The 17,465-nt window shown below is 40.5% G+C and overlaps 1 protein-coding gene across 1 annotated transcript in view; it reads left to right on the top strand.

Annotated features, from left to right (window-relative positions):
• Positions 1 to 17,465, top strand: part of astn2 (astrotactin 2) — a 492,640-nt gene that overhangs the window by 190,960 nt on the left and 284,215 nt on the right. The window contains exon 5 of the mRNA XM_066712608.1: positions 16,579 to 16,683. Coding sequence (XP_066568705.1) covers positions 16,579 to 16,683 — 105 coding nt within the window. The remainder of the gene's footprint in view (positions 1 to 16,578; positions 16,684 to 17,465) is intronic.

The raw sequence follows: 17,465 nt of genomic DNA, 5'->3' as shown, positions 1-17,465 counted from the left end.
GCAGACGCCCTCATCCCGGGCGAGAATACAGTGAAGTACATATCCATAGTGTTATGTGAAACCCTGGTTTACATAAATTAATAAATCAGAATGTAATAGATTGACTGGTTGTAAGGGTTGCTTCTATGTATCAGTGGTATATAATTGAAATCCCTGTGCCTGGCAGTGGGACCGTGAGTCAACCGTCCAACAGTCAGAGGCTGTTTTACTGTTACAGGCATCTGTGTTTCAGGAATAGAGCAGTCTGTCTGAGCTCATTTATTAGCAGCTCCTCTGACAACATCGTTTGCTTGATGATATCCTTTGTCAGCATCAGAGCCATACAGAGCCAGTATGTCATGAATCAAAACGTAAAAGAAAGAAAGACCGAAAGATTCCACTCCTCTTCTGACAGGACACTGGCTGACATGCAGAGGTTACAGCAATACTGGACGTGGAGAACGCAAGCTTTGGCTCCGTAGTCAAAATAATGTGTCCCCAGTGTCTTACTATTATAATGTTACTGTTTTCCCTACAGCCTGACACCTGTTGAGGTGATGGTCTAAATGAAGACAGACGTTTGTTGTTACTAATTAATAATTAACATTATTATTAATCCTTAATCTTTAATAATATCAATAATCACCCGTTGCATGCTTTTCTGTGTCATGTTAGAACATAATAACATAAAGTGCCCAATCGAGAGGAGGCCATTCGCCCCGTCGTGCTCGTTTGGTGTCCATTAATAACTAAGTGATCAAGGATCCTATCCAGTCTGTTTTTGAATGTTCCCAAATTGTCTCTTCAGCCACATCGCTGGGGAGTTTGTTCAGATTGTGACGCCTCTCTGTGTGAAGAAGTGTCTCCTGTTTTCTGTCTTGAATGCCTTGAATATGTTCATTACCACCCATATGTTGTTAAGAATCTGCATTCCTGCGCCCTACACGTATTAGTTTGAGTTGAGCTTATTAGTAATATTTTGTATTTTCCAGGTGTCTGCTCAGTCCTGAAAGACACAGATCCCTACAAAATGTGAGCTCTGTTGTAGAGTAATGAGGATAGTATCAAAGGTTTTCATTTGTTAATTGTTTTAAAGGCTTGTTTCAATTTTCATGGTCAGTGCCACATGTCCAATAGCCCTACTAACCAGGCCTGTTCTTAACAACACTGAAAATTAATATACATGGTCAAACCAATTTCTTTTCATTTCTGAAAAGAAGCAAACTATAAATACTAGACATTGTTTTAAAATGAAACTCTGAAAGGCAAGGGACCAGACACCGGGCTACTGCTCTGGTGACGTATTGAGTTGAGCTCCTCTCTGATGGGCTCGTTCCTGCGGTTGGACCTGCTGAGAGGCGCTTCCTGTGGTTGTGTTGCTTCAGCGCTGCTATGCAGGGACCAGCATCACTCGCCCTGCAATCAGCACATTAATGACAGCGCAGGCCCCCGCAGTGTGGATGGAGGCTGTTTGCTGAAGACACGCCTTTGCTTTGTGAAAAACATTGGTCTTGAAACACCAAAACAGACAATCACACAAACACAGTTAGAAACCTACTGCCAAACTATAATTTCCAGTGGGCTGGCAACCAAACATTACTTTTTCTTTTCTTTCTTTTTTGTCAGTTGTTCATCTGACGAAAATGGAGCCAGAGAAGAGCAAGGAAAACAGCTTAAATCTCACCCATCACCAGTACTAAATGAAATAAATACATTTGCAATTTCTCCCGCACTATGAGTGACTTGAACATGGATTTTCCATCACCTGTAATATGGCTGAACAGATCATTTTAAGGCAATGTCAAGATCACATCGAGTAATTGATTTCAAATTCAGGGCTGCAGTCGGGGGGCGTGTTGGTAGCTGAATGAATTAGTCACGGAGACATGAGTCAATCCTCTGCATCTTTTATTTTTCCATTTGTTCTGCTGGTGTTGCTGTAGCCAGATTGGTCCACAATCTAACCTGGAAGACTGAATGAATGCTTAATGTTCTTAATATTATGTGTTACCAAATCAGCTGGGAAATGTTTCCATCTGCTAGAAATGGATCGTACCAGATGCGTTATGCTTTGTTATTGTTGACCACTGGTATGTATTTTCAATTTGCGTCAGTTTGCCCCGACAATTCGCCCCCTTGTCAATTCGTCCCCATCATTATACATTCTCCAGTCGTGAGTGCATTCAATTATTGTAGAGTCATAGAACACACGTGTATATATAGTAGGCAGACTATATAAATATATATAAATTCACACACACGACTATTTTGTATTATTTATTATAATGTATGATTTTAATTGATACATTAATTTGAGACTATAACCCCAGAAATTACGTTTTATACAATTAATCACGACAGCTGGCAGTGACTGCTGCAGGCAACTTAAAATAGATTTAATGTTAAAGTTGTACATCAATTGGTGCAGTGGTTAGGGAACAGCACTGTGAACCTGGTGATCTGGGTTTGAGTCCCGATTAGTACTTGTTATTTTCTGATATTGTGTGCATTATTATTATTATTATTATTATTATTATTATTATTATTATTATTATTATTATTATTTTTGAAATATATAATTTCCTGGAGTTAAACGGTATCAGAGTAGAAATAACAATTAGAAGGTGATTAATAAGGAATTAGAATTAGAATTGAGTTTCAATAATACGGTTCAGGGAACATGAACTGCATATCAGACAGCAAGGCAAATTCAGTCATTGATATCCAGTTAGAGTGGATTATTATTCGAATTCAGCCAAACTTAATCTAAGAAATCAATAATAATATTAAGGCATGCACATATGCACTGAATTTAAAGCTTAAGTGAAAAAATAACAAATGAATAAATTAGATTTGTCAGAAGGACTAACCCTCCATATGTAAGCACTGTATTTTCAAAAGCCTTGTAATTGTTCATAAATAATACAATAATATAATAATACAAAATAGTTGTGTGTGTTTATTTATATATGTATATTTATATAGCCTGCATACTATATATACACATATGTGTTCTATGGCTCTACAATAAGTGAATGCACTCGTGGTTACTAATGCTGAAGTGGAGAAGATATCATAATTTGGCAAATTGATGCGGGACAAACTGTCATGGACCCATTTTCATATGTAGGACAACCATGCTGTTGCAGAGAACGAAATCTGTGTTTACATACACCAGCATGGTAAAACCAAGTCATGTCCTTAAATCCCATATAAAACCTGAGACTTTGTTAATCTGTGTGCTATGGGGTGAAGGGCACAGGACTCCTCTTGACCAGGATCGCAGCAGACATCGAGTTCGAGGGTGGGCTGTCCTCTGTTACATAATGAATGCCTATCGCTTTGTATTTGAATGCTGTCCTCATAACTGTAATTGTAATTATATCATATAGTCTGTTTTAAAACAGATGACATGACAAGAAAGGACGCTGTCCCCCCTGGCTCAGGTTTGTTCCTAAAATGTTTGATGTAACCTTAAGACTGCGCCAGTGTGCTGCTGTGTGATCCAACTGACTCACATTTTATTTGCTGACCTTAAAGGCTTAACAGCAAAACAACGATTTCATTAGATGTTAATACTAAATCAGCCAGTGCATTTGCAGCATGGCTCAATTAGCCTCTGTTGTTTCCTCTCAATGCGAAAGTCTTAATCCTCTTTGAATCCTTTCCTGTGTCCCTGCTTGGTTCACTAGCGCACTGTCCTGGCCTCCTGGGAGTCTAGAAAGGGCTTTCCAAACAAAGCGTGCGCAACTCATTTACAAGCAACTGAGTGCAAATGGACTTCTGTGGGCATTGAGTTACTGGGAACAATGTTGGCATTGATGGGCTGAATGGCTTTCTCTCTGGCTTGACTTTGCCGCATTATCCTCTGACACGTTTAGTTAAAATGCCTCCATGTATCGTGTCTAATTTAGATGTTAGTTGGGGTTTGCTGAAGTTGGCAGTTCTCAACAGTTCAGATAAATAAAGCAAATCCTAAAGGGCCTTTTTCATATTAAGCTCCACGTCACGAGCAATGCGCTCAGTAATTTTACGGCACACGCGCTAACCGTTTACCCTAACGACACGCTCATGAAACAAACATGTTCAGAAGGCAGCATCTTGTTTAACATTCTGCGTTTTGTATTAACAGTCTTAAAGATAAACCTCGTGGAATATTAATCGCAGTCCCAAGGGACGTGATGCAGCTGAGCCTCAAACTAATTCAGAAACGTAAATAAAAGGCGATTTTCTGTACTTAATTTGTTTTAATACGACTCTCATCAGGAGATTAAACGGAAAGTTACATATCAAAGTGATGTACCTCAGGCAGTGCTGTTTAAATGCTGTAACGTGTGAAAAATGCAGAACAACGATTCTCAGTTCTTCGCAGAAGATTGTTAATAAGGCATTGTTTGTATGGCATTGTTTGCCAACGCACTAATTATATTGGTACTGCGAGACGTTGGGAGATGGCACGGTAGATTGCATTCAGGGCTCTGCAAGACGGTCGATCTGTATTCAGGATGTTTCCTGCTGGATTTCACGGGAGAATTTTGCCCTTCCTGACACCGTGTGATTGGTGGTGAGCCGGTGCTTTGTAACGAGGCCTGAGATATCTGTGCTTTCATAGCGAGTGACGGCGATGGTTACTAACACAGGCCAGCACCATGAAAAGGCTAAAGTTGAGGTAATCCTGTCCTGTAATCTGTGCTGGCAGCTAGGGGTGTCTCCTTGCTACTCCATTTCCGGCATCCTCAGCCCATTCCCAGGATCTTCAGATTCGTGTTGCCTGCCGCCGATACGCGTTGAAGGTGATGCTATTTGGAAACAGATGTCTGTGTGTAATTGCAGCTCCTGCTGTTTTGGGTAAATCAAGCTTAACCTTTTCAAATTTAAATGGATGTGCCAAACTAATCAGCAGGAAACTCTGGCAGGAGAATTAGTTCTGTCCATCAAACGGGTCGCAATTTGCACATTTGAGTCCCACCAGAGGCAGTGGTGATTTGATGAAGGAAATTTAACTGCAAAGGCTTGATCTTTATGATTCCAAATGATTATTAGTGTTTATTACACACAATGAACTTTTATCTACTCTGCGGTGCCCGGCCTCTCTCGCTCTCTCGCTGCTTCATTATTTGGCATTAAAGCCGAGGTCTGAAAGGCTTACAAAGCTTATCTCCCTTCCCATGTCTGTCACCTGTAGGAGTCGTATTCATTCAGCTTCATCGTGCAGGAGGCCTGCTGTGCGCTGTAGTAAAACTGTAGTAAAACGGTTTTGTACTTCATAATTTCTGTCACTTACAGTACTTCCTGGTTCCGTCTAGCACTTTGCCAGCTCCATTTTCTGTTTGAGTGTGTCGTCTCATTTCTTATTTATCGTTTGCCTTTTTGTGTCAGAATGTTTTTTCTGTTTGGATTCCTGTTGGGAGCTGTTCCCTAAAAAAATGTGCAGGGCATCTCTCCTTCCTCTATGCTCTCACAGTCTTTCCTGTAGTACTTTAAATAATCTTGAGGTCAGTGCTTTTAAGATGAGAAGCATTCGAAACAGTGGCTGGTTTGATGGAAATAAAATGTGTGGATTTGTTTGTTGGGTGTTTTGAGAGAAAACAAACTTGCTAAAAATGAATACATGCAGGAAACAAAACAAAACATCATTAGTCTGATACACAGTTTTAATGAGTTGTTGTCACCACTGCCTCTGAATGTGCAGGGATTAGCTGCCGGGTTCAAATTGGCCTATGAAAACTGTTTGTGTGACCAGTGAGTTTGAGTCCTAATGACTTGGCAGCAGCCGCCACCTGAGACGTACCTGTCTTTGTCAGTGAGGATAGGAAACTCCACAGATAAAATGCACTATTTCTTATGATAATTCAAACCCCACAGCTCACAGGGAAGTCTGGTCGGTGGCTTTCCAGACCCGCATTTAAAACTGTTAATTTCACGTCACATCTCCACGAGGCACAGACCACTTCTCTGGGAGGCAGACGGTAGTGCCGTATATAGACTCCGAATACAGTGGGGGGAAAAAAGTATTTGATCCCCTGCTGATTTTGTACGTTTGCCCACTGACAAAGAAATGATCAGTCTATAATTTTAATGGTAGGTGTATTTTAACAGTGAGAAAAACACATTTCAAAAAAGTTATACATTGATTTGCATGTTAATGAGGGAAATAAGTATTTGACCCCTTCGACTTAGTACTTGGTGGCAAAACCCTTGTTAGCAATCACAGAGGTCAGACGTTTCTTGTAGTTGGCCACCAGGTTTGCACACATCTCAGGAGGGATTTTGTCCCACTCCTCTTTGCAGATCCTCTCCAAGTCATTAAGGTTTCGAGGCTGACGTTTGGCAACTCGAACCTTCAGCTCCCTCCACAGATTTTCTATGGGATTAAGGTCTGGAGACTGGCTAGGCCACTCCAGGACCTTAATGTGCTTCTTCTTGAGCCACTCTTTTGTTGCCTTGGCTGTGTGTTTTGGGTCATTGTCATGCTGGAATACCCATCCACGACCCATTTTCAATGCCCTGGCTGAGGGAAGGAGGTTCTCACCCAAGATTTGACGGTACATGGCCCCGTCCATCGTCCCTTTGATGCGGTGCAGTTGTCCTGTCCCCTTAGCAGAAAAACACCCCCAAAGCATAATGTTTCCACCTCCATGTTTGATGGTGGGGATGGTGTTCTTGGGGTCATTCCTCCTGCTCCAAACACGGCGAGTTGAGTTGATGCCAAAGAGCTCGATTTTGGTCTCATCTGACCACAACACTTTCACCCAGTTCTCCACTGAATCATTAAGATGTTCATTGGCAAACTTCAGACGGGCCTGTACATGGGCTTTCTTGAGCAGAGGGACCTTGTGGGCGCTGCAGGAATTCAGTCCTTCATGGCGTAGTGTGTTACCAATTGTTTTCTTGGTGACTATGGTCCCAGCTGCCTTGAGATCATTAACAAGATCTTCCCGTGTAGTTCTGATCTGATTCCTCACTGTTCTCATGATCATTGAATTTCCACGAGGTGAGATCTTGCATGGAGCCCCAGACCGAGGGAGACTGACAGTTATTTTGTGTTTCTTCCATTTGCGAATAATTGCACCAACTGTTGTCACCTTCTCACCAAGCTGCTTGGCGATGGTCTTGTAGCCCATTCCAGCCTTTTGTAGGTCTACAATCTTGTCCCTGACATCCTTGGACAGCTCTTTGGTCTTGGCCATGTTGGAGAGTTTGGAATCTGATTGATTGATTGCTTCTGTGGACAGGTGTCTTTTATACAGGTAACGAGCTGAGATTAGGAGCACTCCCTTTAAGAGAGTGCTCCTAATCTCAGCTCGTTACCTGTATAAAAGACACCTGGGAGTCAGAAATCTTGCTGATTGATAGGGGATCAAATACTTATTTCCCTCATTAACATGCAAATCAATTTATAACTTTTTTGAAATGCGTTTTTCTGGATTTTTTTGTTGTTATTCTGTCTCTCACTGTTAAAATACACCTACCATTAAAATTATAGACTGATCATTTCTTTGTCAGTGGGCAAACGTACAAAATCAGCAGGGGATCAAATACTTTTTTCCCTCACTGTACATATGACACTGGTTGAAATATAAAGTGAATATAAAAGTTCCCCTCGAGTCCCTCCCCCCGCCCCAGTTCGAGAAAATAATTAATATTTTATAGCCGAGGTCTCCTCCTAGGAGCTAATGGAAAGATGGATATTATAGCTCCCTATTTTGGGCGATACATCACTTGCTTTGTTTTGGAGGCCTTTAATTGGAACATGTTAGCGCTCATTACTTATACCGCAGAGTGAGCATGGGTTTGCTCGGCAGTGCGTTCAGCAGCAGATTGCCCACTGACTGTAGATTGAGGTGCGGCTGGCTTTTTGGTGCTTGTAACACAAATATATCTGGGAAATGTGAACTGAAAGGAGAGTGTTTTCCTTCTACAGTCCAGTGAAAGTGCCAGGTGATGGGGACAGACTCCAGCACTGGTATTTCATGTTAAAAGACACTATAATTTCAAAGATCAGCATCAACAGGTGCCACTGTATCCCTACCTATTTGTCCGTTGACAGACTCAATGCATGAATTTATTATTATGTCCCCTATATGTCTTCCATTTTGCTTGTTGACAAAAGCCCCCAGCCCTATACCTTTCAACATCCTTTTAGTGTGGCCTGATGCTTTTAAAAACCCATATGGCTTCAAATGCAGCATTTCAGTCGCTACAACACACCCCGTTGAAATCACTTGTTTTGCATATCAAGGCTAGACATTTAAATCGGTCTTTCATTAAAAAAGCAGTGAAAGGATATCCCTCTCCAGTCTGCGCTCTTAGGAATTATAACACTGTGACATTTCCAAATACATTCTCTGAAATAACCACAGAGAAGCAAAGCCTCTTTATCTGCAGCCAAGAGGGAGCCGTCGGGTCTGTGCCGCGTGCCCGGGGTCTCTGGGGCACCATTTAAAAATCAAATCAGAACACTTCCCTTGTGATTAAGCTAAGTAATGGGAAATGGGCTCTGGGTTTATAACGGCCAGAAGCAAATGGGGAGTGACTTTTAATTGAATCATTAAAATGCAAATGCCTTAAAATAATCACCAGGGCAGGGATATAAAAGTAAGCTCTGTGAAAGACACCTGTGATAGTATCAGGCCGAGCTCTGCAGTCTGCAAATAAAGGTTTTGGGACAGGTTGACTTCATGTGCTTCTGCAGTCAGAGTCATGAACTCGCATACACTGGGGTTACAAGGATAACACCTCAGGGGTGTCTTAGGGAGTAAAGGAAATTGTTCATTTGCTCTTGCAGAGCTCATCTTATAACGTTTCAGGGAAGTTAGCTTCAGCCATGTCTAACATCAAGCTCAGTCTGATTTTAGACAGGTAGTGTGATGACAGTCTCATGTTGATCGGTGTTGTCAGTGTTTTTGGGGTTACTGGATACTATTGAGGAAACTCTCTTTGGTTTTAGCTCCTAGAATCAATAACATTGCAATTAAATTAGGCAGCTGTATAACAGAGAATAATTAATGACGCACATAACAAGATATGCTGCAACTGGGGCACTGTGTTTTATGCCACCGACTTTTTTAAGGGCTGCACTTCTTCCCTCTCAGCACAAGGTGGTCATGTCATCTGGATAATTAACCCCCTTATTGATTAATAATCCCTAAATTCCTTTAATCATCTCAATTAGTGCAACAGCTACAGACGTGTATTTAGTGAAGAATCCCTTTTTTACTCAATATGATTTCTTGTTCCAGTTCACTAGTAAGAACGCATCACATGTCAACAGAAGAGGGAAAGCATGGCTGGCAAACAGGATATGAAAGCACCATGAAGACAGCAGTGATGTGTTTGTAATGCTTGCATTCACCTCAAGGGAAATAGACCCGGCCAGCAATATTTGGAAACAGACGTCAACATATTGGGTTTGAAATGTGCAATTGGTAATTGTTAGTAGTTTTCATGACCCAGTTAGACACTTGTGACATTTTGATCTATATGCCTCAATATTTGTAATGTATTGGTTGTGTTTATTTACTGGTTTAAAGCAGGCAGACCATTTGAGTCTCTATAATTATATACACCACCATCCAAGCTAAAAATGGGTCTATTGATTCCAGTATTTCCATCACACCACTAGTTAATGTAAGACAAGTAATCTGTTTACAAATTACCTGCAGGATGAGCAACTCCCATTATCTCACTTTGTTCTGTAATTTAATATTTACACCGTCTGATCCCAAAGATCATCACACCTCGCTCTGTTAATCATTGCATTTGGGAAAAAATCTATCATCTATCCTGCCTGTAGAAACCTGAAACCTGGGGCACTTTCACAATAAATCACACAATGTCAACCGTAGGATAAACACACAAAATACCTGAAACATAGGGGGGGCAGAAAAGGTAAATATGGGCAGAGACGAACACATAATAAGTAATTGAGTTGTTCAGATCGATTAAGAGGCAGCAGTTGACAGTTTAAGAGAATAAACACAGTTGGAGTCGATACCAGGTCTCGGGGGACGCCTGGCTGTTCTGGACCGATGGCACGTGGATCAGATTTACAACCCCTCCCTCATTCAGATGGTTGTTAACTGAGACGTTTTATTTACACAGAGCACTCGGAAGAAGAAGCAAATCTCATTAAAACAATAAAAGCAAACAAACTCTTTCTCTACAGTTTAACGGCACCAATGGGAGCTGAAATATAGCTGCCAAGTTGGTAGGCTGCACAGATGGACTTTTTAAATTTGAATTTGCTCGCTTTTGTTGCTCAGTCTTTTCCAAGATTTTGTTTTCTAATCTAGTTGATTTACTGCTCTGGCTGATAAAGATTTCTAGTTTTTTTGTGCAAGTTTTCACTGCCTTTAACTGCACTGTCTTCACAAGCATGCCATCAGTTGGAAATGAAATGAAAAAGCAACACAAATTAAGCATTTATAATTATATTATTATCATCATTATTATTATGGCCTTTCATTATTTTTTTCTGAATCACAGAACAAATAATACAGATGGGCCAAACCCCTTGTTGAGCTATGAAGAGACCTGATGCCAATTTGAAATTATGGCTGGACAAATTCGGCGCTCACAGAGATAAACATGACACCACTCTGACTCAGACGTCCATGTGTTGTTTACTAAGGGTTTTAATTAAATCTGCTTTGTAATAGTATTTATATATAGTTATTCAAGTCTATATATGTTATGTTTTTGTGTGAATGCCTTTTATGCAGGCTTTGGTAAGGAATAGGTTAATTTCAGTCCTCAGTAGCTCTTTGAGAAGATGCCTTCCATTATGTTTCATAATTGAACAGCTCACTTTTATAAAGCATTGCTTGTTAACCCAGAATCTCCAGCAAATATTTTTTTCCATTTTAAATCCAAATAAGCTTTAACTCGGCCGTGCTCCAGCAGAGGAGAACTTGCTCTAGAGTAGAGATTGAAAATATTGTGACCCAGCCTTTGCGGAAGTCTCATTTGTTCATTAGAAACATCCTGTAAAACACTTGAGTAAGTGTTAAGAACATTGATTTTACAATGAACACAATTGAAGTTCTTCACACGCAGATCTATCGGGTTGTCCATAGACTGCATGAGGGAGGAAATCTCCAATGAACACAAAGGCGATTATCCTGCGAGATTAGCTGACCACTTGATCTTTGAAATCCCTTTTTGAGAAAACATGTTGCAAACTTTACTTCAAATGATAGACGCGAAACCCAACTATTGACAGTTAGTGTGAATAAGTGCGTGTCAACATGTTCATAGAAAAATGTCAATATGTTTTCATGCTCCGTTATTGTTTTACGAGAGCATTGTTGAGGATATGAAGTGGCTGTTAAAAGCTTTATTTTCCAATCTGCACATTATGACTGGATTGCGATGCAGCTATCAGGAATATCATTAGAGGAATATGGGTTTCCAGACTGTTATGCAATCTCTGAGTAATAACAAATGCCTCCTGGTGCCAAAGTGTATTAATTCCCTTTTTAAACTATCAGTAATACCACCTCAGGACTGGGCCGGGTCAGTACTGGGATGGGAGACACCAAACAAACCCCCCAAACCCAACTTGCTCCTAGAAGCAGTTCTGTTAGACCAGTAGGTGGCACTCCTCCCTCTGGGCCAGACATTGCATGAAACAAGACCCTGCTTTGGAGAGAGAGGGCACTTTGCCACAGGACGAGGTCAGAGCCCTGCAGGTCCAGACTTCTTGTGTCCAGTAGAAATCCGTTGGCACTTTTTAAAAGAGCACTGATCTCTGCCCTTGTGTCCTGGTACTGTGGCTGCATTGGAATTCATTCTGCCTGAGTCACACTCTAATTCAGCTGCTTATGCATTTCCTGCTTTATTTCCTGTGTTTGCTGTGCAGAGACGGGCTGGGGTAAACCTCCCGCTGTGTGCCCCCTGTGATCTGTAAAGTACTTTGGGATTAAATGTTCTCAATACATACAATGTTATTTGTTGCACACAAAAAATAATGAAACATAGAAATAAACAAGTTTATTTGTATGGAAGAGAAAGGCCTGTATACCTAATTTGAGAGCCTTTTTTATTATTTTTTACGTAACCTTTTACCAATGAATTCAACCACTTAATTCCAAAGAAAATGCATAAATTGTCCTTTTTTCTGTGAACATTTCTCTTATGTTTGAACATGGAAGGTTTTAAATTGTGTTATCACATGCTAGATATTTGTATGTATAATAATGGGTCTGTGTAACATTAACTAGGTATGGATAAATTCACTGTATTGTATAATAATAGTATTCAGTACACAAAAGACTGTTTTCAGAACAAGCACTTAATATCTGTCAATCAATTCCCCTTCAGTCAGCTATGAGAAAGGATGGAGCTGCATCGGATGCATACAGCACTAGTAGCTGAATATTACATCTTTATATAACATGCACTGGCACAGAACGTTTTCTCAATTGCGTGGAAGAAATAAGTTAGAAAAAAACAGTGGAAAGGGACAGATTATCTATCAATTCAGCCACATCTGTCTTTAGTAAATTGCATTTAAATTGTAGAATAATTGATAATGTAAACTATGACTTCTAGGTCTTTCCCCATTCCACACTATGCACATTCTCAGCACAGTGAGTTTATATGTAATGTATATGTTTGACTTGAAGGTAATGTATAGGAAACTGACACCTGAAAGATAAACAGGCATATCATATCTGGAATGCAGAATAAATGCAGGTGGTTCTATAATTGCTCAATATTGCAGTCATCACTAGCCCCGAAATTAAAAAGTTTAACAGGTGAGCGTATTACACAAGCTGTGAAACAAATTCCACGTATCTGTTGTCTATTTTCATTCTAAATGTATATTAGTTTACAGTCTAGAATGCAAATGAACTGAGACAGACCTTTTGTCCTTTTCACATGTTTCACATTAATGCTAATATTGTGATTCACTATTATCCTACAAATAATTGCAATACTTGTGTTATCGTCCTGACAGGCTATTATTGCACCTTACCTTCAGTGAATGCAAATATAAATGTTACTTCAGTTCATTGCCTTGGTATTAAGTTATGTTTAGTGCTGCATTGTTTCATGTCAACTGAAGTAAGGGGGGACACTGGATATCTGTCTGCAATGCTTTCAGAAACAAGTGGATCCTCAGACACATTCTAATAAGACTCGTTTCAAAGAGGAGAAGGATGGAGCTACATTGGGTTTGTGCTTGGTGTTGCTCCATATAATTATATGTATATTCAAGGCTGCATATGTTGATACTGTTTGTTTTAACTGGACATCAGTTTTGCAATTTCTGGACAATTAAATTACTCTACAGTGAGGGTAAAAAGTATTTGATCCCCTGCTGATTTTGTACGTTTGCCCACTGACAAAGAAATGATCAGTCTATAATTTTAATGGTAGGTGTATTTTAACAGTGAGAGACAGAATAACAACAAAAAAATCCAAAAAAACGCGTTTCAAAAAAGTTATAAATTGATTTGCATGTTAATGAGGGAAATAAGTATTTGATCCCCTATCAATCAGCAAGATTTCTGGCTCCCAGGTGTCTTTTATACAGGTAACGAGCTGAGATTAGGAGCACTCTCTTAAAGGGAGTGCTCCTAATCTCAGCTCGTTACCTGTATAAAAGACACCTGTCCACAGAAGCAATCAATCAATCAGATTCCAAACTCTCCACCATGGCCAAGACCAAAGAGCTGTCCAAGGATGTCAGGGACAAGATTGTAGACCTACACAAGGCTGGAATGGGCTACAAGACCATCGCCAAGCAGCTTGGTGAGAAGGTGACAACAGTTGGTGCGATTATTCGCAAATGGAAGAAACACAAAATAACTGTCAGTCTCCCTCGGTCTGGGGCTCCATGCAAGATCTCACCTCGTGGAGTTTCAATGATCATGAGAACGGTGAGGAATCAGCCCAGAACTACACGGGAAGATCTTGTTAATGATCTCAAGGCAGCTGGGACCATAGTCACCAAGAAAACAATTGGTAACACACTACGCCGTGAAGGACTGAAATCCTGCAGCGCCCACAAGGTCCCCCTGCTCAAGAAAGCACATGTACAGGCCCGTCTGAAGTTTGCCATTGAACATCTGAATGATTCAGAGGAGAACTGGGTGAAAGTGTTGTGGTCAGATGAGACTAAAATTGAGCTCTTTGGCATCAACTCAACTCGCCATGTTTGGAGGAGGAGGAATGACCCCAAGAACATCATCCCCACCGTCAAACATGGAGGTGGAAACATTATGCTTTGGGGGTGTTTTTCTGCTAAGGGGACAGGACAACTGCACCGCATCAAAGGGACGATGGACGGGGCCATGTACCGTCAAATCTTGGGTGAGAACCTCCTTCCCTCAGCCAGGGCATTGAAAATGGGTCGTGGATGGGTATTCCAGCATGACAATGACCCAAAACACACAGCCAAGGCAACAAAGGAGTGGCTCAAGAAGAAGCACATTAAGGTCCTGGAGTGGCCTAGCCAGTCTCCAGACCTTAATCCCATAGAAAATCTGTGGAGGGAGCTGAAGGTTCGAGTTGTTTTACTTCACCAACGATCTTTGATCCAAATCTTTGCTTATGACAAAAGCATAGGTATATAAGCACTGTTACAGCAGTTGCTGCTTATTTTATTACAAGTATTATTATTATTATTATTATTATTTACAAATAGCCAGAAACCTTTAAAGTGTGATGTATCCTTCAACTGTAATTCCTCAGTCTTTGCACGTCGTAATCGTGTCAAGTCCAGCTGACAGAATTGATGCCAGCACACACAGATGTTTTTTACTCACATACGGATGCTGTTCACAGTGATTTTACTCCAATGGAGCCATGCCTACGACTTCTCACGACTATTTATTTATTTATTTTTAAGCTACTCAGTTGCATTGATTCTTGTCATGAGATGCGTGTACTGCAGTGTCACAGTACTGGGCTCTGATGGGTCCCATTACATAGACATTTTCTGTTCCAAACAAACTTAAATCATGATTTCCCTGTTAGGTTTCATTGGAAGTCTCGGTTGACATCAACTTTATGGTTTTGATTAGTTGCATTTATAAAAATAAATGGTTGTCCGTCTCCATCAAGAGCAATGCTATTGTGTATTTTTCAATTTTATGCAATTTGTAATGGAAAGAACATGACTAAATTAGTATTTTTTTATTATTTCTGGTATCTAATTGCATTGGGCTGTAATACCATTATTTAATTTTACATATTAAAGACATTGGAAGAGTATAGCCATATTTGTAAATTACATTATATAGGGAGTTTGGTAGGTGCCATTTGTCGGTGTGTTTTCTGTCTGTTCAGTGTGTGGAAATGCCACAAGCTTGTAGCTCCCTTGATTTGCATCATGCAATTTCATTAGTAATTGCTTTGCGATTTGGTTTGGTATGTCTTTTAAGTCCTATGCACTATAAATGCCTTTGAAGCGTGCTTCGAGCAAGCAAGTTAATCAAGCAAACAGCTCCTTAGATCCAAGGAATCAATATCCCTCAATGGCTACGCTTTCTAAAATGAAACTTCATAACTAATCTGTGCTTTTACACTTTCTTCCATATGGCAGTGTTTGTCCTCGATGGTAATTATTTCCAAGGTCTCGAGGTGTGAACACACGCACATCCTTGATGATTGTGAAGCAGATATTAAGGTTTGAAATGCATTTGATTAATAACTTTGATGCAGTTGTTTAAGTTCCTTTTTTCCAGGCAAAACATAAACTGGCAACAACCTTGTTCAGAAACAGTGCAGCCATCTCGTATTAATTACTCCTAACAGCTGACAGCCAGTCTTTTTATTCCAGGGTTTATGAAGTCCTTGAAAAATCTTCCACAGTTACAACTCTTGTATCTTGACATGGCGTAGTGTATTATAAAGGGGACTGGCACATGACTTCACTTTCATGATGTGTTTACACTTCGAGTAGAAGAGAAAAGAGGTGAAGGTCATAGAAGGCAATGCGAAGTAGGTCGTATGGCTAATTTCTCAGTTTCTCAGGCCGTTCCTCTCCAGAGGGTTGGTCTCCAATCTGGATCAGGTCACAAGTGAGATGAGTTTTCTGCCTTCTGCCTAATAAAAATTCAGACAACTTCACAAACTGAATGCATACTAAATTGACTCAAATAGTTGACCTTTTTATGGTGTTTTGAGATAAAGAGGTAGATGATTGAGAGCGGTATCTTCTGAGTCTCAGTCTACACTTTCTGGGGCCGGAGAGAGAGCTCATACTGCAGCTGTTGGCTGTCCTAGATAGACACCATGGGATTAATTTTCCTCAGATAGCCATACATTACCGAACCCCATGAAGCACCACATCCCAAGTTAGTGCCACTGTGAACTTGAGCAAATTTTTCCATCACATTCACAATTGCACTTCCACATCTCCCAGCAGCCTCTTCTCCTGGTTGGTTCCTGCCTTTCTTTTTCTTTTTCCGCTGATTTGCATGGCAATTTTCTGCAGTGTTTCGGCACTGTCTTGATTGTTGAGGTGGAAAGGGCTCTGTTACTTTCCTGAAGGTGTACGTGATGCATTGCTGGTGCCCTTGTTGTAACTTGGTGCGGCTTTGCCGGCTCGTTGACGTCTGATCTCCGGTGAACTCCTGTCCCCAGGTGGCACAGTGTTTGGCCGCGCAGGAGACTCGGGGTCAGAGGCAGATGACGAGACTCAGCTCAAGTTCTACACAGAGCAGCACAGAGGGCGGCGCCGGAGCAAAGGTACCAAGACCCCCAGTGACACAACTACACGGTATAACTTTACACATAGCGCTCATGTCCTGGAGTGGAAGGTTATTCAAAAGGATCGCCGGTCTTTTATTGATTTTTAATTTGTGTATATTTATTTATTAGCTGATTAAGTCAATTTCACTTTCAGTCCCTCCATTTCCTTATTCCAGATGTAGAAATTCCCCAAAGTGCACCCAAGGTGCACAATGCAAAATCCTTCAGAGACGTAGCTTTTGACAGAAACACATTGAGGTACACCCATCGGGTTGACAGGCAGTTGTGGGAATATGTTTACTGAATGATACTACAGTATCGTCTCTTTTATACTCTTTTATAACAAAACTCATATTGTGTGAGTATTTCTCACTAAGAATAAACAAAAGTAAATACATAACTGTTCCATCCCCTGTATTTGCATGTAAAGACTTACAATGGTTGTGGATTCTGTTGTATTTATGTTTGTACAGTGAAAATATTTCTAAAGAGATTAATTATGAGGTGTTTGAAAGTCAGATGTAAAATGAAAAATGTTTAGTCACATGATTTTAATTATTTTCAATGATGATCGTGAGTTATTGTGAAGAATTGTTATTTGAATGTGGTTTTCTATTGTGTGACTACCACTTGAACAGGAGATATAATGTATGATTGGCTGGGATGCTCTCCGCAGTCCGTATTGAAATGACAGTCCCTGTTTGCAGTGTCGGCTCCTGCAGTCGCTTTTGATGTCAGTTTAGTTTTCTGCTTTTCCAGAGCAACAGTTGATCATATTC

This window comes from Amia ocellicauda, chromosome 9 (assembly GCF_036373705.1).
Source record: "Amia ocellicauda isolate fAmiCal2 chromosome 9, fAmiCal2.hap1, whole genome shotgun sequence".
NCBI classification, from domain to species: Eukaryota; Metazoa; Chordata; class Actinopteri; order Amiiformes; family Amiidae; genus Amia; species Amia ocellicauda.
The sequence above is the reverse complement of the archived record's forward strand: the minus strand, read 5'-3'. Positions and strand labels throughout refer to the sequence as shown.